At 41.9% G+C, this 22,159-nt stretch overlaps 1 protein-coding gene across 1 annotated transcript in view; it reads right to left on the reverse strand.

Moving 5' to 3' along the window:
- GMPS (guanine monophosphate synthase) overlaps positions 1-14,292 on the reverse strand; it is a 53,919-nt gene extending 39,627 nt beyond the window's left edge. Inside the window, exons 1-2 of the mRNA XM_054983475.1 lie at positions 14,079-14,292; positions 884-1,065 (exon numbers count right to left, since the gene is read on the reverse strand). Coding sequence (XP_054839450.1) covers positions 884-1,065; positions 14,079-14,105 — 209 coding nt within the window. The 5' untranslated portion in view covers positions 14,106-14,292. The remainder of the gene's footprint in view (positions 1-883; positions 1,066-14,078) is intronic.
- Between the last annotated feature and the right edge of the window lie 7,867 nt (positions 14,293-22,159).

A 22,159-nucleotide genomic window follows, 5' to 3' on the forward strand; every position in this document is an offset into this window, starting at 1 on the left:
TTAGAGCAGACTGGATGTCTTAAATAAAGTAAGGGGAAAGAGGAGCAAAGCGCAGTTGTTCTAGGGACTCAAGAGATGTTTGTATTCCAGACCTAGCTGAGGACATATTTATTCCATTGGTATTCTGCACATGGCCTCATCGAAACATAGATTGTACAACTATATTGGTCATATATTCCATTTCTACCACTTCTACTAATAGTTGTGCTGGTGGCGGAGAACAAAAATAGAAGCAGTGTTTGACTTATATGAAAAACCAAAGACCAACTTATGCATAGCTCTTTAAAAATCCATAGAATTGCAGGTCTGGGAATGGGTGGGTGAATCCCATTAGTTATCACTGTATTTTCAATGTTCTGTCCTGCAGAGCTTTCAGGTACTGAGTTATCTGACAAGAGATGTGATTCTAAGTGAATCCAGACAAGATGACTGGTATCTCTTGCAACCTAGAAAGGAAGAAATACCATGGCAAAAACCAGGCTTCCTACCACCGATCTTCACTTAGACCACCTCCTTAAGTTTACAATTTGTATGCCACAAAATTTGGAGAAGCATACAGGGGTAAGCCTATGGTAGTTACCTCCCAAAACCACTAAATTCTTTCCTGTAACCAAACCCTGAGACCTTTCAAAAGAATTGTAAGAATTTTTCCTTTAAGCTGGCATTATAGCAGCCAGTGCTGGGCCACTCTGAAAAAAGGTTTTAGTATCTCTACAATATACAGGAGTTCCAAAGTATAAACTGAGATTAGTAAAACAAAATATTCTAATACTAATTTGACTGGCTGGTGATTTAGAGATACATAAAGGAACTGTACAAGTCCTACTCCAAAAGTACCTTTTAAAGCAAAAAAGTAAGTCAACAACACAACAATAAATCTTACCGAAATCCCTGTTCTTTGATGGCAAAGGCTGGCGTTTCCAAAGGGAAGATCTCTGATTGGACGAACAGTTCTCTGACTCTGCGATCTATCACTTTCCCATACTGAGCTCCAGCATCAAGTATGACTACAGCTCCCTCGTAACGGCAGAGACCATCTTTGAGTTCTCCTCCAGTATTCTCCAACTGTGAACATTATTTAAATAAGCACTTTATCATAAACAGATCATGAGAGCAAAGAGAGGACAGAAAATCAAAGTAAGTTTTTTTAAAAAAATGAGCACTGGGAAGTTAATTATTAGTGATGCCTGCAGCATCTTGGTATAGAAAGTTTTTCAACATAATTAAGAAAACATTGTAAACAGTAAGTATTGAAAGTTTTTTTTTAAAAAAAACCAAATACCTAAATTATAACACTTTATGCAGTAAGTAGTGAATATATTAGAAACCACTCTAAATTAGCCAAGTTCAGCAGATAGTACTTACTGCAAATAATTAATAAACACAAAGCTTCTAATTCTTTTGCCCTTCCCTAGGGCTTCAAACCACCTCTCCATTCATGAACCCAAGCCCTGGAAGGAAAGAGCACTTAGCGTTTCTGTGAGTCACGCATAGCAAGTCCGAAGACGTCCTTTTGCCTCTTAATCAAAACATGAGAAACAATTAACATTTCCCCTTATGCAGGTTCTTGCTACAATGTGTTGTGGAAGCCAAACTTCTAGAGTCACCAATGCAGCAAGAATCAGCAGAGTTATCACTGCCAGGAAGAGCAGTGCCAAGTTCTGTTTAGCTGTTGTTAAAAGACTAGATAGAGGTCCACAATATTTAGTTAGAATGTAAGAATTTACAGCTTCTTAACAATGCTTTAACAGCCAAAATATGATTGTAACCTGCAAGCAGTAGTAGGTTTGTTGGTACAAGAAGATTCCAATAGAGGAAGAGACAATATAAGCCCATGGAAGGGTCAAGGAGGGTCAGCAGGGATCAGGCTTGTAAATAGCCATGCCTCTGGCAAGTAAGAATTGCCTCTAGGCGAACAGGTGAGAAAGTTTCTATAAAACAGATTTCACTGCTTTTTTTTAAAAAAGACCTGTTTGGCTCATTTTCCCCTCCTTACAGATGGGGGCCAAAGGCACTTTACAAAAAACAAAAACAGCTACAACATATTGAAACACACAATACACAAAACCATCACAAAATAGCCCGTACCACCACTAAGCTAATCCAAAAGTCTTGCAGCTTCCTCTAAGAGCAGATGGGGCCTGCTGGCTTCCCAAAGGAGTCTGTTTGACGGAGTTGGGGCTACTGCAGAAAAAGGCCAAGAATGAGCACACAGCTGTTCTCACCAGCCTGGGAGATGACAAGTAAAAGCTGAGAGGCAGAGGAGGATACTTTTTCAGGTTAAAGTTATGCCACAAATTACTTAGTGCCAACAGTCAGATGGACTTACTATTCAGCCCCAGCAAGCCACTAAGCATTTAATGCAAAAAGTAGTGTTGCCTATGCATTTTCCATAATCCCCACCTATGTAATAGAAATGTGATTGTGATTCAAATCATGACACAGCTGTATTGCAAAGCCCTCCAGAACTTGTCTACACAACAAATAGAAGATCAATATTGCTCTTTAGCATAGAGGGCATTTTGAGACACTAGAGTGTACTATGTTTTATTCGCTCTCGAATAATAATTTTTAAACACCCTGGTTGTGATCAGAGGATTTTGTTCATTTATTTAAAACAGGCTTAGGCCTGCCTTTCTCCTTGAAATCTAGGACTCAAGGAGGGTAACATCACAATAAAAGGATAAAAATAGGCCAGAAACCAATCACAGAAATCCTAAAACAGTTTGCCATCTAAAAATTGCATACTGCTGCCCCTCTATGAAACTGCAAATGTCCTTCTAAAAAGGTCAGCTTTACAGATGCTCCATCAGCAAGGAGGCCTTTTTTGTGTGTTTAGGGAGGCTGTCCCAGATAATAAGGAAAGCAACTGAAAAAGCCTCCAATCACACCATAACTGACCCCATTCCATTATAAGAGGGGCTGGTGTGATGATGACCAAAGCTATTTGTACAGGTTCATTCAAGGAGAGGTAGGCCTTCAGGTAACTCATGACCCATTACCTTCTTTATCACATGCAACCCAACATTTTTACCCCCAAAGGCAGTCAAACTTTACTCCTATGTTAATTCAATTGTACATTAACTGGTACTTCATAGAAAAAAGAGGAATAACTCACAGCGAGCCATTTCCTGTGCCATATAAAAGGCACAATTTTCCGAAACATATACATAGTTTCTCTCCTGGGGTACCAATCCACAGAGGACCAATCCATGGAAGAAAAGAGGAGGAGGGAGATTAAACTCCTTCCTTGCCCAGTACCATAATTCAGATGCAGTTCTGGGGGCTCTGCAAATGCTATTTTAAAACATGTGAGATACAGGCGATCTGACCACAGATCTTGGCTAGTTTGGCCTCATGGAGCATATCCCAATTAGGAGAGCCCCCACAGGGTAAAATGACAAACTTCTCTTTTAAATGGTTGTTGGGGGTTTTCCGGGCTGTATTGCCGTGGTCTTGGCATTGTAGTTCCTGACGTTTCGCCAGCAGCTGTGGCTGGCATCTTCAGAGGTGTAGCACCAAAAGACAGAGATCTCTCAGTGTCACAGTGTGGAAAAGATGTAGGTCATTTGTATCTACTCAGGAGGGGTGGGGTTGAGCTGAGTCATTCTGTAAGAGTTTCCCAGGGTGTGGAATGCTAATGGCGGGAGGCTTCACTGTATCCTGAGGAGGTTCTTTTGCATATGGATTGGTGCTTGATGTGCTAATCTTCTCTGCAGGGCTATTGTCGGGTGTGGAGTGTTTTGTTGGCCTGGTGTTTTTCAGAACTGGAGCCCATGCTCTGTTCATTCTTAAGGTTTCTTCTTTCCTGTTGAAGTTTTGCTTATGCTTGTTGAAGTTTTGCTTATGCTTGTGAATTTCAGCTGCTGGCGAAACGTCAGGAACTACAATGCCAAGACCACGGCAATACAGCCCGGAAAACCCCCAACAACCATCGTTCTCCGGCCGTGAAAGCCTTCGACAATACTTCTCTTTTAAACTTTCTGGTTTAAAAAGCAACTGGGGAATCTGGGCACCACAACCATGGTGATAGACACGCCATGCACAAACAAAAGTTTCCTATTTTTTTGTGCCAAATCTAAACTATTTTTAATCCCAGAATGTAAAGAGCTTGGAGGAGGGGGGAGTTCAGAACAGGGGGCTACCATCTAGGAAACAAATCTGAACTACTGCTCTCAGGAATCCTCCCTCAGAAACATCCTGGGGAAGGGGGAGAAGACCAGTAAAGGTTGAGATGGAGAATATAAACATCCACAAGACGTTTGCCACGGTTATCATTGGCAAGTATTCCTTTTCCCCCTCTGAGCAGCATGGGAATCAGGATTTCCTGGCCCTCTCTCCAGCCTCGAGCTGCTGGGGTTTTATCCTTGTCAATGAGCTTTAGAGGTATTCAGCTGCCTTCAAAGTCCATCACGATATCAGTGATAACCCATCTCTTCTGCCTGGCAATGGGATAGATTTGGTTTCATCAACAAATTTTGGTTAGCCATCAAGTCCTGCCAAAAGCTATGAATTCATGAACAAGTACAGTTTAAATCCCCACACTTCCATGGAAGTTTGCTGGGTGACTTTTGGCCAGTCACCCACTCTCAGCATAAACCCCCTTACAGGGTTATTGTGGGGATAAAACTGAGAAAAGGAGAATGGGGCACACCACTTTGGTTCCCCATAAATGTTTCCATGAATCTATCACCTTTCCCCTCTTCTAACCCTTTCTTCTTTTGTGTTTGCCTCTCTTTTATGTGGTCCTCTTTGGAGGACGTTCAACTGGTTGACTCGCTTCAATGTCACAATGAATTATTTTAGAACTTTCAAAACTGAATTCTGAAGTCTAAGATACTGAATTCCTTCACCAATAGCAGTGCACCATGGAATTTTAAATGGCACTAGTGGGTTGGCTGAGTCATTTGGGAATTTTTCATACAAAGGGTCAGAGAACATTTGCTCCTTATATAGGATTGCTTGTTTGAAGCCACTACCACATGTGGTTCTTTCATGGAACGGAAACGGAGTCCGCAAAAACAAGCACTTATCAATTGTTTTGGTTTATCACACAGAAAACATTTAAATAATGTCATATTACTGACTACATGAATGTATCCTAAGTGCATTCACTGAGTACCATGGCCAGTAGTTGGTACAGCAGGATTCTGTAATGAATAGCATTCAAATACTACTGAAATTAAGTAAAGGGGAAATTATTAACAAGCTAAGAGCACTTTGGCATGTGAATCAGAAAACTTCATTCGGGAAAGAACACTGCAATGGTGAAGGCAGAGGTCACAGTAAATTACAACAGGCCCTTTTCATCCCTTTTCAAGCTATCAGATTGTGTACATTAATTTAAATCACAAGAGTCTACACTGAAAGAAATAATTTCATTCATGAGAAATATGCTGTTATCTGTGGCTGATCAACCAAATAAACCAATTACCTGACAAAATATTTTATAGTCATCTCATGATTTGCTTTGCTGGCAATTTCTAAGAACCATGTCAATTTTAGGGAACTTGAATACTAAAGCCTGAAATAAAGATAAAATAATAATAAAATTAATAAATAAAGGAAGTTCTGAATCAACTCCGCTGGGTCAAGAGAAGCGGCAACCTTCAGCATTGCCATACTGGGGGAAGACCCCTTGATGGCAGAAGTGTGTAGAGTGAGAGCCAAAGGAAAGGAGGGCCACAGAAGCTTCTAATGGCTGGGGATGCAGCCTCACATGCCTGTGCTGTAGCCTTCAGAACTCTACACTGAAACGGGGTGCCATGTTTCAGTGCTGTGTCATTTGTTGTGCAGGCAAGATACTACTGCCCAAAAGAAAACTGGAATTTCGTTAATGTCAACCACTAAAGTTAAAGATCAGATATAAATTGGTTGGTTCAGAACTTCCCACCACAATATGCTTTTTTCATTACTTAGAACCAATTAAGAATTCAAGGCAACACATTCCCAGAACTAATTAAAGGCTGCAATCCTAAGAATGTTTTGGTGGAAGCAAGCTCCACTGAATAAAACTGATCTTACTACTGAGTAAACAGGCTTAGGGTTGCTCCTATACTCATGCACTCAAGTGGCTTGTTATGAATTCAGGAATGCATATACATTTCTCCATTCAGATGTTTCTCAGCATGTTAGCTCAGAGGAGATGAGGCAGATATTGAAGACCATCCATACTAGTCGTAATTCTTTACCTAATGAACCGCCCAAAGCCCAATTTCCACATTCACTATTGACATGGCAAATTTACCACAATATTATTTTACTCCATCGATTTATTTTATTTCTATATGTACTGTATATTTCTTATATGTCCCTTAGATAGTGACAACCGGTACTTACTTCATCAAGAAGACTGTCACTCGTCAAGTCTTTCACCTGTCAAGACTTATTCATAACAAATATTCCCCAAAATGTGGAGCTGGCAAGGTAAAATAACCTCCTGATTACTTTGCTTCATAAAATGGGAACACTGGTCCTCAGCCAGGAAAAAAACATGCAAATCTCCCCAAGTGCAGAAGTATACCCCTCTTTATTCTAATGACCCCAAAATACCCTGATGGTTAGTCAGACCTGAGCTTCCTTAAAGGTGACACAAGGATAAAATAGGGGCAGAGAATTATGCAATCTTCTTCTGTAGGTGCTGCATTGATTGGGCCATTCAAGCTCCTTGCAGATAAAAAAAGAGGAACAGGAAGCATAAGAAGTGCCCTACTGGATCCAACTAGTGGTCCATCTAGTCCAGTATCCTCTTTCACACAGTGGCCAACCAGTTGCCCTGGAGGGACAACAGCACAGAGGCCCAGGCCTTTCCCTGATGCTGCCTCTTAGCACTGACTCTTAGCCCTGGTATTCAGAGGTTTGCTGCTTCTGTGTATAGAGGTTCCCTTTACTCACCATGGCTAGTAGTCATGAATCTAATTCCTTCTTAAAGCCATCTATGCTCATGGCCATTACTATGCTGAATCCCATAATTTGATTACTCGTTGAGCAAAGAAGTTATTTCCATTTGACTGTCTTGAACCTGTTGCCCAACAACTCCATTGGGTGCCCCTGAGTTCTAGTATTATAAGAGGGAGAAACTATCCAGTTTTTCCATCTCATAATTTTATAAACCGCTATTATGCTCCCCTTTAAGTCACCTTTCTTTCTAAACTGAAAGTCCCAGGCTCTAGCTTTTCCTTACAAGAAAGCTGCTCCAACCTTCTTAATCATTTGGGTTGCCCTCTTCTGTACTTTTTCTAGCTTTACAATATTCTTTTTGAGAAACGGCAACCAGAACTGTACACGATATTCCATTAGGGCTACACCACAGATTTGTACAAGGGTATTACAATAATAGCCATTTTATTTTTCTAATAAACCATACCCTGGAATTTGCTTTTTAACTGCTGCAGCACACAAAGTCAATATTTTCATTGAGCTATCACTACAAGATTCTTTTCAATCTCAGTCTTGGCCAGTTCAGACCTCATCAACACATACTTAAAATTAGGATTTTTTCTTCTTCTGTTGTACACCTTACATTTACCTACACTGAACTTCATCTGCCATGTTTTTCCCCACTCACTCATTCTATTTAAAGGGATTCTGCAGGAGGGATTCTTCACCAGCCATCTTCATTTTCACCATCCTGTATAATTTGGTTATTATCTGTTAACTCGGATACTACACTGCTCACCCCAATTCCAAATCATTTATGAAAAAATTGAATAGCACTGGTCCCAATACCAATTCTTTAGGGATATCACTACTTAGTTCCCTCCATTGCATTCATAATCTCTGCTTCCTGATGCTTAACGCATTTTTAGTCCATAAGAGGATCCATCTTCTTATTCCATGACTGCTAAAGATTTCTCTGGAGAGGTACCTTGTCAAAAGCTTTTTGGGAGTCCAAGTATATAATGTCTACTGGATCAACCTTATTCACATGCTTGTTAACTAGCTCAAAAAACTCCCAGAGGTTGGTAAGGCAGGACCTTCCTTTGCAGAACCCTGTACTGGTTCTCTCTCCGTAGACTTTGCTTAATAATTGTGCTTTATAATGTGCTTAATAGTTCTCTGCCTAGTTTCTACTAATTTACCTGAAACAGATGTTAGGTTAACTGGCCTGTAATGTCCTAAATACTTGGACCCCTTTTTAAAAATTGGTGTGATAGCTGCAGCTTTCAAGTCATCCAGGACAGAGGCCAATTTTACAGATTGGTTAGTAGCTCAACAGTTTCACATGTGAGTTCCTTAAGAACCCTTGGCTGTATGCCATTTCGATCTGAAAACTTACTGTTTTTCAGTTTGCTTAGCAGTCCTAGAACTTCATCAGCTATTACCACAATTTGACTCAGTTCTTCAGATACCCTTCCCAAAAACTGCAGCTCTGGTGTGGGGTGCGTGCACCATGTTTTCCACAGTGAAAATAGACACAATTCATTCTCTCATCTCCCCATTATTCTTAAGCAATCTTTTATTCCTTTGTCATCCAAAGGCTTAACTTCATCCCGGGCTGGTTTCCTGCTACTGATACAAATGTTTATTGTTTGTCCTAATGTTTTCTAGTCCACTTGTCAAGTTCTCTTTTTGTCCACCTTACTGTCAACTTACATTTGAAACGTCCAAGCCTGTGCCCAAATTCTGTTCACCTTGCTGAGGTGTTCACCTTCCAGTTTTAACAGGAAGCATTTTTGCCTTTTATGGTTTCTTTGAATTGGGTCATTATTAAGACTTTTTAGATTTCATGGTACCTTTCCTGGCTTGAGGTATGCATTCTATTTGGACCTCAGTTAGTGCAGCTTTAAGTAGTTTCCAGGAGGGAAATCCTGGAGGGATTTCTGTCTCTACATTTTCCCTTGTAATTTCCTTCTGACTAGTCCATCATTTTTGTAAACTTTCCTCTTCTGAAATCAAATGTAATTGTTTCAGACTTCGGGGGCAACTTTCCATTGACATGAATACTGAGCAGTAGAGCGCAAGAGTATCTTCCTATCAGACCAGATCTCAAGCCCTCCTCAGAATCCAATCCAGAGTCACTATACCTCTAGTTGGTTCCATGAGACTGTGACTAACTGCTCCAGTGCAGTCATCTATGATGCCTAGAAACCTCATTTCTACAGCATCACTTCAGCACACATTTGCCCAGCAATTGTTAGGGTAGATGGTTATCTAATGTTACTACATTTTGCACTTCAGTTACCGTCCTTATTTCCTTTTCCATTTTGAAGTCTGCCACCCCCATTTCTAAGAAACCCTTAGACCCCACTATCTCCACCAATAGTGATTCTATAGGGGGGGGTCATTCCCCTTGGGTTTTCTAGCTTATTTGACTCTATGTCTATGATCTCTTTAATATGGACAGTAACCCCCCAAAATGTTCCTCTTGTCTATAGAGTTTATATCCACCAACAACTGATTTCCCTCCAGTCCCCATTCCGTTCTCCCCACTGATATCCCACCAAGCATTGAAGTTGCATTACACGCAGCAGCTGGTCAGGTATTTTCAAGAGAGGTTTTATCTTACCTACCTTAAGTTAAGAGTAACATTCTGCATGGCCTACCTTTCTTAGTATTACTAAACATGGCTTGACCAAGATATACTCTGTCATACCTTTTCTATCTCTCCTGTTCTGAAGTGTTCAAAAGATGCCCGATGTTCCCAGGAAAATGCAGTGGTAGCAACTGACTTTAATGTTACATTCTGTGTGCGAGCACACCTTCACGCACACAATTTTTTACAAATCCTTAAGACCACGATCCTATGTGAAACTGTTTTAATATTCTCAAGAGCATCTCAGTCTGTGTACGCATGAGCATGTATTATGTTCCTCATGCTAAGAATAACTGAGCATGTTTTCTAACTAAAAAAGAATTTGTGCACTCAATGATGAACATCAAAAGTAAGTTAAATAAAGATGCTTTAGAGGGAAATTCTGAACCTGTAACTGAAATCAGCAATAGACTGGAATGAAGGTGAACAAAACAGAAGTTTAAGCCAGACAAGACAATGGTACTAACCTAGAGTGGGTTTTCTGGATGAGGCTGCACCTCTGGAAAGTTCGCATCCAAAGCTTGGGGCTGTTCCTAGATAATCTGGGGGTGGCTGTGCCTAGGAGTGTTTTTAAATCACGTTGGTCAGTTCACTAGCTGTGCCCTGTCCTAGAGAGAGGACTCTGACCGTGGTCAGGCTACAGTTACACATTCTACATGGAACTAACTGCCTTTAAAGAACTTTTAAGAAACTGCTGTTGATTCAAAATGCAACTGACAGATTGCTGATAGGGGAAACCCAAAGAAAGCATGGCACTATTCCACCTCGACTGACTGCCAGTTTCTGGGCCCATTTCAAAGTGCTGGCTATGACCTCAAGTCAAGGGTCATGGTGTTATAAGGATCACCACTCCCCTATTAATCCATCCAGACCACTGAGGCAACATGCAGAGGTGTTGATTCATACGGCCCTTGTGAAATATAACAGGTAATAATGTATGAACGCCTTTTCAACAGAAGCACCCGTGACTGTGCAATGCCCTTCCTACTCCACCCCATCCCTTTTGGTTTTCTTCTGCACGCTGAAGATTGTCACTTATGAACAGGCATTTAAGAATAAAATCTGCTTATGCTGCTGGCTAATTATAATTCTGCTGTTATTGGCATTAGGATTTATTATATTTGGATCTGCTGATTTTTCTTTTATCCTTGAACCTTTTCCCAGGTGCCATCCTAAACGGAGTGATGAGATTAAAAGTGTGTAATTCTGCATAGGATGGTGAGGTTTATTTTTTTTTTTCAAACGATGTCCTTTTTTGACATATTGTTTTATTTTGTTCATGTTTTACAACTGTTTTTGTTCATGCATTTTTAAATAAACTGTGATCTACACAATCCATATGAAGAGGTAAGAGTGAGATAAAAATGTTTTTAATAAAGAGTTAATAAATGTACATACAGATTCTCTGGGAATGTGGCAGGGGGAGGAATCTACTAAAACAAATTGGTAATTTTATAACACCTTGCTGAGAATTAAAGAACAACTCAGAATTAGGATGAAGCTGCAAAACTTATTGAGAACTATCTTGGCAGGTATATCTTTGCGAACAAAGAGGAAATCAAGAGAGGAATGAGAAAGGTAGCTTTTTAGGAAATTATTTGTACAGAGAAAAACATGCACTAATTCAGAAACTGTTTTCTGGCAGCATTTGCAATTATTGGTTATTCCAAGAAACTGAAAAGGGTGCTCCACAGAATGCGATCAAAGTCCTTCATTCTATACAGACAAAAAGTCTGTGTGTCACTAAACCAAAGAGATAATGTTTCTTCCACCAATAAAAGGTGAGTGCATGAAGCGTGCAACTAGAGAACTAAGGGGCCATACAATCAACTTTCTGCCTTGATTCAGAAATAAATGACAAATCATGAGGTGAACAAGCCTTGGACAATCTACCAGATCATGAACTTATGCACTCTCTCCTCCTTCTCTCTCACCTGGCATGGCGGTAAAAAAGATTTCTGCTTTCACAGCAATTCACAGATCATTCATTATACATGAACCACAAACTATTATGTGTTCCCTTCTCTCCAAGCCAGGAGCCCTAATGGGGGTGTAAACCTGGTTTGGAATCGTGGTCTGTCATGAAGAGTGGTTTAGGTAGAACAACAAACTATGACTTTTCATGAAAGTGAAAGCTTTTCATTATTGCACACTGCATGAAGAGATACAGAAAGCAAGCACTTGTTCCAGAATCCTTTGGTCCTTTTCATACAGCCTCTTTAGCCCACTTTAAAGGCAAATTGAGTGTTTTTAAGCTTTCACAGACCTTAAGGACAGAATGCTGCCCTCCCGCAGTTAATGAAGCCTTACTCCAGGTTTCCAAGACCTGCTTTGATCCAATTTGTTTTTGTTGCACTTTATTCTCAAAGTGTGCAAAACTTTTTTAAAAATCCATTTGCCAAACCAGGTTAAAGAGCCTTTATGAAAAGGATCTTCATGTAAAAACAAACCACGGGCCAGATCTACAGTGCCAGGACTTCCATGCTTGAGCAGACTTTCTCCGGTCTCCACTTCCTGCAGGAGCCTGAAAACCCCCTGGAAATGCTGAGGAGAGGCTCCTCTCTCCCCCATGCTGCCATCATTAAATGTCATTTTGTCTCTGTCATACTACCTGTTTAATACCCCAAGAAGCTATTTTCTTCTGAGCACTAACTACTGGTAGATTCTGCAGAATATCATTGCATTATAGCTATCTATTGGCAGAATATTACCCTTCTTGTTTGTGAACTAGACTTAACTTTGTCCAAGCAAAAAGAATTTTAAAATTCTGAAAACTACCGTATTTGGGAGCTAATAAGTAGCATACTAAAACACATACACACATACTGTAGTTTTAAAATATCAGGAGAAATGTTCCTTTTAGCTAACAGAAGAGGTGTGTTTTGCAGTTAAGTTCTTTTGGGGAAGAAGCCAGCTATTAGACACCACGGAAGCAAGCACAGAAGCAATTTGATCATGCAGTTTTCTCACCAGCCAACAGTCCAAGTGTGTATTATGATGGTTATCCCTGTTCTTGTCCCACCCACATCCCAAGCTCAAAGAACAGTAGGAAAAAAAGCAAGCAACTCCTCTGAATCTCTTGGAGTACAGACACAATATCCACATCCTTCTCTTTTAAAACAAGCACCCTTTGAAACACTCCAGCTCTATGAAATTGCTCATAGAGCAATCCACACTTCACATACAAAGATGTATTCAGAAGCCAATGTAGAAAAATACTTTTACCACCGCAATAAGCACAGTTAAAGGTGTGTTAAGTTCTCAAGGCACCCAAGTACCCTCCCAAAAATATGATTTGAAGGAGGGGAATACATCATGAATGTTATCTGGAGGAGGAAGCTTGTGTGATGCAGTTCTTAGAAGAATGTAAACCCATGTAGAATTACTCTAATGTAAACCCAATGAAAACAACAGGCTTAGACTGGAATAATTCTGCATAGGTTTGCACTGTAGGACTGGGTTCAACCCCCCCCCCCCGCATCTCACTTGAAATGCAATCCTATGCAGTTACTCCAGTTCAAGCCCACTGATTTCAATTTCCAAACGACTTAACTGGGCTTAAACTGGAGTAACTGCCAAGGATTGTAAGATCCGGGTCCAACAGCACCTTAAAAACCAACTAGATTTCTAAAGTATTAGTTTGTTTTGCCTCTCGAAAGTGCATACCTTGGAAATCGAATTGAAATCGAAATGTTATTGCTCCCGGATTTTACTCTTCCGGTGCAGACCAACATCCAACTGTCTAGGACTGGTGACTTTTGGAGCAACTCTTTTTCAGCCTACCTCACCCGGTTGTTGTGAGAACACAGAGGCAGAGAAACATGCACTCTGTGTTCTGGGCTCCGGGGCGGGGGAGAAGATGCCATTTTTAAAGAGAGCAAAACTCACTTTTGGCGATACAGAAATAAGAAGCTGCTGCTCTTTTTTTAAGGGAGGGGGCGACTAAGCCACAAGCAGCACCGCTCCGCTTACGGCAAGGACCAAGGCGAGGAGGCTTCCCGCAGCTCCTTACGGCCCCATGCTGAACTTCGAGAGCTCCCACCCGCAGGAAACACCAGGGCCCTGGCCGGTAAGCTGAGAGCAGCCGCGGGAATGTGCCTGAGGGGAAGGGGAGGGACTCCGGGGCCGCGGACTCCGGGGCCGAGCGCTTGCCGCCTTCTTCCTCCCCGGGTGCCCGCGGCGGGGCAGGCGAGGCGAGCGTCAGCCGCCCTCTCTCTCCTCCCTCCCTTCCCTTCCCCTCCCCATGTGCCCGGCATGAAGCCTCCTCCCGCGAAGGAGGACGGCGAGGCGGCGGCGCGGGGGCTCCGGCTCGCCAAGCCCAGCGGGGGACCCCGAGGGGGCGACTCGCCCTCCCCACAGTGCGCCCGCCTGCCTCGCGCGCGCGCGCACACAAAGCGCCCCGGAGGAAGCGGGCAGGCCACGGGCGCGCAGGAGAGGCGCTGAGGGGAGAAGCGGCGCGGCCGGTCCCGAGGAGCCTCTTCTCCGCCGCCCGCCTTCACCCTCTCTCCCGCCTCGCCGTCCCTCCCGCCGGCGCGGCACTGACCTTGGCGTCTCCATTGCACAGAGCCATAGAGCCGGCGGGGGAAACACAAGAGGGTGGCGGATGGGGGAGGGCAAATCCGAAGAGCTCCGCGCCCGCCTGCCCTCCCGCCAGCCAGCCGCCGGCACTCAGCCGAGGGGCGCTGCGAAGCAACGAGGCGCGGAGAACCAGGCGGCTGTCGCTGCTCTGCCTCCTCCGCCGCCGCCGAGATGAGCTAATCCGGCCGCCCGCCCCGCCGATACGCGCCTCCCGCTAGGAGGAGTCGGATTTCGGCGGCCCGCCTTTCTCCAGCGGGGCCCACAGGCGGGCGGGGAGGGAAGGCGAGGCGAGGCGAAGCAGGCGGCGAGGCGCGCGTGGAGCCCGCCTCCTGACGACCGGCTGAAGCGCCAGGAGGCCGCTGGAGGGGCCGCTGCTGAGGGAGGGCGAGAAAAATCTGCTTCACGGGAGCGGCTGACAGAAGGGAGGTGGAAAGCCACGGGAGTCGTTTTCCTCTGAAGTGTCCGGGGGGGGGGGGGCGTAAAGTTGACAGAGGGGGTGCTGCTCCCGTCCCTTACTTTGAGATGGGTAGTCGGTGTTGGTCTGCAGGGAAACAGCAGGCTAGCACCTTAGAGACCCACAAGAGTTTTCAAAGGTTTAAGTGTTTGTGAGTCGGACCTCCCTTCTTCAGATAAAGATTCGGGTCTAATAGCACCTTAAAGACCAACTAGAGTTTCCAGAGTGTGAGCTTTTGAGAGTTAGAGCTCTCTTTGCCTTTTGCTTTCGAAAGCTCATATCCTGGAAATCTAGTTGGTCTTTCAGATGCTACTGGACCAAAGCTTGCGCTTCTGCTACAGACCAGCCCACCTGAAACTTTCTTCGGATAAGTATCGGAGGAAGGGAGCTTTCACTGAAGGCAAAGGGGCAAAAACAGTTTCGAAATTAGGAAAGGAGGAAGGCTCCAGTGTATTCTTGTGCTTCACATTTACGTGAAAACTGCCTGTCCTATTTCGAATTATGGTATTCAAGAGTAAAGCCCTTTTCAGACATTCCTACAGAGGATGTGTGAAATGAGAAAGGGGATCAGCTTCTGTCCACCCCTCAGTGCCCATACATGGAGAATAGAAGCTCAGAGCAAGGGTCGCAGATGTGATCCCCACTTGCCGTCTGGGATTGAAAATCTGTTCAAATCCAGTACTATTGACCTTATCTATCATCTAGTACAACAAGAGAACCATTTTTCTGTTACCAGTATAAGAGTAAGGGTTTGCCTTCTCCGCCTCCATAAGAGCAGGGATTCGGAAAGGAAGATGCTATTTTTAATGAGTCCTTGTATTTTCAAAATCACTGCAAGCAGAAAATTTGTATATCAAGGAGACAGTTGGGCTATAGCTCAGAGAAGAATTTTTAAAAAACTTTGGGAGAGTATTTAATTGTATTCCCTGGCTATAGTCTGAAGTGGTAAATACCACAGGATTCTACTACTTCATTCCCTTGCATTCATAAGTCTTGGGATTGGTTAAAAATCTCACATAGATGGGCAAGAACCTTTGCACATGTGCATGGTCTCATGTAAACTGACTTGTGCAGTGTGCAGTGTTTTCCTGCCAGCATTGCCTGCTTGAACTACAAATCTTTAGTGTGCTGCTGTTGTATGAATGGTGGATGAGCGATAGTCAAAATGACATGCTGTCACATAGTGTCACATGGGTATATTCTTGTCCTCCAGTATCATGTTTAAACTGGAAAAAGTATGTCCATATTGGCCCATGCAGAATCCAAAAGCAAGAACAAAATAATTATAACACCTGTTATTAGGGTCAGCCAAATTACCACAAAACTGCAAGCTTTTGAGCTCACCAGCACTTTTCATCAGGCTGGATATTACAAAATTTAAAAAGATGAAAGGGTGGAAAGCAGATTTTTCAGGCTATGATGTTCAGGTCTGATCTTGCATGCATGCTGTGTGAGATGCAAACAGGAAATTAGTGAATTTAGTGCTTAAATTAAATGGTTTAAATTGGGCCAAAAGCCTCCAAATACAAAAGATGTAGGTGGTAGAATCCTAACATGGTAGATTGACAGGGGACTATCATTTTTTAAAAAATTCTGCCAGTGTCTCATGTAAACGGGGGCTATACAGGCAATGTTGCTATGAATGCCAGCGCAAAGCCCATTTGGGCTTGCTAAAGTTGTTTATAAAGCGACTGAGATGTTGGCTGTGTGAAAAATTATCCAGATAAGTCCTTCTTACCTGCCACAAAGCTGCTTAAACTTGGCCTTAGCCTCTGTGGTAGAAAATACTGTGTTCATTGATTTCTATGGCAGATAGTTACAAGACAGCCAGTATGGTGTAGGGACTAGAGTGATGGACTAGGATCTGGAAGGTTCAGGTTCAATTTCCCACTCTCTTAATATGCTGTCTTTTCCCATCCTGCAACAGGGTAAGAGTCTCTCCTAGGCAGTTGATTAATAAATTATTGTTGGAATAACTTAGAAAGTTTTCTCATTTGTTTGCAGTGATCACAGGCCTTTCCCTACTTTACTTTTTCCTATGTACATTTTCAAAACCTAAATAAGAGATCAGCTGAAAAAGAGCCACAGATGTCTGAGTTTGCAACTTGTGCTTAGTTGGCTGCAAGGGAACTTAACTAGAGGTGTTCCGTGCTCAGGACTCTAGTGCGGTTTGGCTTGGTAAACAGAAGTCCTTGGGGCTTCCCGTTTGACTGGGGCACAGCACAGGGGGCTGTGTCCTCATAGAGGTTTTTCTCCCCCTTGGCTTCTAAACTGGAGCACTCTTTTTTGGAGCTTCCACCCACGACATCATGCTGTAACAGTCCTCTTTCCAGGCTTTCCCTGTGCTCAGTATGTTCTTTCCCAAACCTGTTCCACTTGGATCTATTTTATTTGTGAAGTAGTGCAAGTGGCCCCTGTCATGATAATGGCTTGCGGACAGGGCTCTGGTGAAGTACAAACTTTCTCTCCCTTATGCTTGAGTCCTGAGTATTCCATCAGAAACAGCTTGGCATGGGGTGAAGCCGATGTGAAAGCCAGTGTGGTATAGCAGGATTAGAGTCCAGTGGCACCTTAGAGATGAACAAGATTTTCAGAGTTTAAGCTTTTTAGAGTCAGAGTTCCCTTCTTCTGACACACAGTGTGGTGTAGTGGCTAGAGCGATGGACTAGGGTCTGGGAGACCCAGGTTTGATTCCTTGCTATGGAAAGTCTCAGCCCAATGATGTGGATAAAAAGGGGAGGAGACGAGAATGATGTAAGCTGCATTGGGTCCACATTGGGGAGAAAATTGGGGTCTAAACAAAACAAAATAAAAAGCTGTGTCTAGTAAGGGAGGCCAAGCTGCAATGAAGTGAGGAGTCCAAATGCCCAAAGCTTAGGCTGTGCATTTGCTTTCTATGGGAAGTATCTAGACTTCCTCCGTCTACTGTGTTTCTCTCTGCTTCCCTGCTTCAGTGGCAGCTCTCAAGCAAGGCTGCTGAAGGAGGTGAAATAGGGAACTCAGCCCCGGTCAGGAGATGTTCTCCCTGCTCAGGGAGGCAGACTTGGAACGGCTCTTGCAGACAGCGTTCAGCATGGAAAACCAGCTGCCCCTGAACATTTTTACAGCTTCATGTCTGCAAAAACCCACGCTACAGGATAATGTTGCTTAATAGAAAAGAGTCCAGTAGCACCTTTAAGACGAACCAACTTTACTGTAGCATAAGCTTTCGAGAGCCACCGTTTTCTTCGTCAGATGCAGTAAAGTTGGTTAGTCTTAAAGGTGCTACTGGACTCTTCTATTTTGCTACTACAGACTAACACGGCTAACTCCTCTGGATAAATGTTGCTTGGATTTTAATATAATCGCCTTATTTGAGGGTGAGGTTTTTTGAGGGTGGTTTTTTTGGCATTATTCTTGTGGTACTGTGAATGATGAGGGGAAATAATGTAAAATGATATTTTCAGTTAATGAAAATCAGGTTTTTGTTCGCATTCTCAAATTAATTATGTAAACACTTGATTCCATTAGTTTGATTTTTAATAAATTGTGTAGGCCTTATTCATTTGTTAGGTTAAAAAACAGAGGTTCAAGGTTGATTGGTCATTTGTTGAGAAATCAAATCTCCAATCTAACTTTGAAAAACAGTTAAACTTACTAAAGGCAAATAGGATGTTTCCGTTGCAGTCCTGAAAATACTTTGAAGCAGTCTCTTAAACCCCGAGTGGACCCATGAGGTTTCAGTATTGCTGCTTGTTGAATGCTCTCAGTTCTTAGAGCCAAAGTCCCAGTTAAATCATCCTGAAGTCTTTGGCTGCTTTAATAAGAGCTCCTTGAATTGTTTTTATGTCTGTGTAATGATTGCCACACCAATTTTATACTATATTTTCAAATGTTACTGTTTTTCTAGTCTCAGACTACAATCCTAAACACACTTAAAATGTCCTATTGATCTGTTGAGCTTGCTTCCAGGTGAATACAATCCTATGCATACCTCTGTGGGGAGAGGATAAACCCCTGTGAACCCAGATGATTCCGCCCCCCGCCCCCCCAAAACAGGAACCTTCAGAATTAACTGCATCTGGGATATACGGTCCTCACACTGCTACAGCCGTGACAGGAACATGTGCTTTGAAATAAGCTTCTACTAATGCTGTGGGGCTTGAAAACTAAGCTTTTTGAGTTTGAGTCCAAATTGGTATGTGGAAACGTTTCACATTTTCTGTGAAAAGGACTGCTTTTTGCTAAAGGTCAGGATGGCTTGAAAGAGGGTGATAGTATTTGCAGCAATGTAGGTAAGGAAGTATCAGTATTATCTGGCAGCCTAGGCAGAAGCAGGGCTGTCCTTCTCAAACACCATTCTTGTAGCCTCTGTGTTTATAGAAGGCAATGCATTACTGGAAGCATTGTTCTGGCTCTGAATCAGTTTTATGACATCTTAAACGGCACTGATACTGTAGCATGCTCATTATGTGATTCCTGATTGGCTAAGATGACTATTTCTAAGAAGAAGATGTAGCTGGAACAAAAAATTGTATACTTAGCAACTGCTATCAGGAAAACAAGCAAGTACAAGTTAAAAAGAAAAGAGAGGTGATTTGCTGGGAAAGAGTTTTTCTTCCCTGAAAGCATTGTGTTCATGCTGAAAATGGTTGTGAGAGAACATTAATCACAACAGAATTAGAAATACAACATAACTACTCTCTTCAAGGAAGGAAGGATTGGAGGGTGGGGCTGTGCCCTCAGGATGAGAGTTGAGATGCTTTTCTTCCCTGCACTAAAAATGGCGATTGGTGGCTTATATACATTCCTTTTAGATCCTGTAAGAACAGGACAATCATCTGCCAGATTATTCTAACGTGATTATCACATTTCTAGAGACTTATTCACATTAAGGCCGTAATCCTAAATATTCTTAATGGAAAGTATGTCCGCTGAATTTAGTAGGTGGTTAGTTCTGAGTGAAGTGCAGTAGCTAAAAGACTGAAATCTGGTCAGTATCATGTCGAGATAATACAAGCAGTTCACTTTGCCCCTATAGCACTGCTGCTGTCCAATCAGATTTCACTCCAGTCACACTTCTCAACTCCACCTATACTCTGTCATCAACCAATCCTCTCTGCTAAAATAAGATCAGGTGTTGACTGTGATAGAGACCATGAATTATTAATATCAAAAATTAGAATTAAACTTAAGAGAATTTTTTTTAAAAATTATACTGCCAAAATATTGTCCAAATAACATTCCTGAGGAATTAAGACAGCTTGACTAGATGTTTCCTTGTTTGGAGGGCCTAAAGACTATGTAAAAAAACAGGTTTTTACTACTATGTTCAATTGAACAGGAACTGGTAGAACTGTAGGCTGAAACCAAAAACATTATCAAGGAAAAAAGCAAAGACTATTCCTGTAGCTAAAAGAAAGGAAAACCCTTGATGGATGACTGATGAATCTCTTCAAATTGCTAAAGATAGATGAGAAGCAAAAGTAAAATGTGGCAAATAAAGTTGAATTCTAAATGCAGCTTTCCAGCAACTTGCATGAAGAGACAAAGGGAACTTCTATAATAGCCAATGCAAAGAAATAGAAGAGATCTTTAAGGGTAAGGATGTGTCAATGGGGATCAAAATAATACATACTGTAGTATGGTACTACTATGGTATTCCCCATTCCAATGTATGGCTGTGAAAGCTGGAAAATGAAAGAAGAAAATTAATTATAATGTATTAAATGTGATGTTGGAGGAGAATTTTACAGATACCATGGACAACCAACAAGACAAATAAGTGGGTTCCAGATCAAATCAAGCCTGAATTTTTCCTAGAAATTACAAAACTGCAGCTATTGTACTTTGATCATATAATGAGAAAACAAGAGTTCCTGGAAAAGCCAATGATGTTAGGAAGAAGACAGTAGGAAAAAGGGAAGACCCAAGTATGGAATAATTTAATTTTAATTTAATTTATTATATTTATATTCCGCCCTCCCCGCTTTCGCAGGCTCAGGGCGGATAACAAATACAAACATGTTTAAAAACATTTAAAAACATGCCAAGGAGGAACACAGGAGGAACAATGGCTACAAATTTGTATGCACAAATTCTCCCAAAAAACAAAAAGTAAATTTTTTTGTGGGTCCTTTCACAGTCCACAAAAATATGATGCCACACTAAACAGACATAGTACTAAAGAAAAAAGGAGTGAGTTACATAATAACTGTAGAGATCTGTGACTGGATTCTCAACCTGTATTTTAACTGCAAGATGTAGGTACAGGGGGTCTGATATGGACTGAAGCCATGGTGAAGAGAGTTTTTTAAAACTGAATATAATTTCCCTGATCAGAAAGCACTACAGCCTTGTTCCATATTAGGCCCTCCAAACAAGGAAACATCTGGCAGTTGAATCTAGTCAAGCTGACCAAAAGGACATCACCATTTTGCCTGAGCAGGTCTGTGGAATGGCCAGTAATGGAGGAAATTATGTGAACAGAGGATGCAAGTGGTCCTATTTAAGTAATAATACCAACCTTCAGGGACATTCAACATAAATTTGACAAATGTGGCATGTAAGCATGAGCCAGCTGTGTTAACAGTGCAATCCTAAGCAGAGTTACTCCAGTCTAAGCCCATTGAAATCAATGGGCTTAGACAGAAGTAACTGTATAGGATTGCAGTGTAAATCTCCTTGGTTCATCTTATTACATTATATAACAAGTCCCAGTTTCTTCCAGATTTTATCAGTGTGATGCTCTTATTTCATCACATCTTACTCCATTTAATAAGTGTGTCCTCTTCAATTTCCTGTAGAAATTAACAGGCCATTAGTCTCTGCATTCATTTTGTTATATTATGTGATCCCCAGAGTTGTATTCCACTATGAATGGAACTGATTCATCTCTAATTATGTTAGCTTCCAGTGGTACCTTTAGCTACAAGTCACATGATGGAATCCATACTTGTAAGCACAGTTCTGCAACTGATGACAGCCATATTCATGACCATTAACTGTCCTTTCTGCTTGAATCCCAAGGCACAAAAATTGATTTTACATGAGAAATTAAATTAGTGGCTGTTGTGTTTCCCAAGAGAAAGAGGGAAAGGAATCCATCACAAGAAAGTCCTATCTGTATGAACAGATCTGCGCCCACTTGAGACCTCCATTTCTGGTAAAAACCTGAAGGAATTTATGGCTTCTACTGTGTCAGCATCAATACTGGGCCGAAATAAACCATCCTGCTGCTGCTATATTTTTCTACACTGAAGTTCTTTTTGTATTATATTTTTGGTAATGCTTTGGGCACAATTAATCTTTCACCAAAACACCATCTAGCACAGATTTCCCTTAAACTGGTAATAAAGGATGGAGTATGTGACTAACCAGGTCAGTGATTGCCAATGGCTTGAATAAACCTTTGCAATGTATAACCTTGATTTTCAGTACTATAAAATGATTGGACACATTTTATTCAAGACTAGAATTATTTTTTAAATTAGATTAATAGGCTACATCTGTCACAGTAATTTGTCTTTCTGTTCTGTCAAAAGCTCTGGATAATACATCTGCAATCAATAGAGCCTTCCTGGGGTTGCATTCTATGGTTAGGTCATTAACTA

The sequence above is a fragment of the Eublepharis macularius genome, chromosome 6 (genome assembly GCF_028583425.1).
Source record: "Eublepharis macularius isolate TG4126 chromosome 6, MPM_Emac_v1.0, whole genome shotgun sequence".
NCBI lineage: Eukaryota > Metazoa > Chordata > Lepidosauria > Squamata > Eublepharidae > Eublepharis > Eublepharis macularius.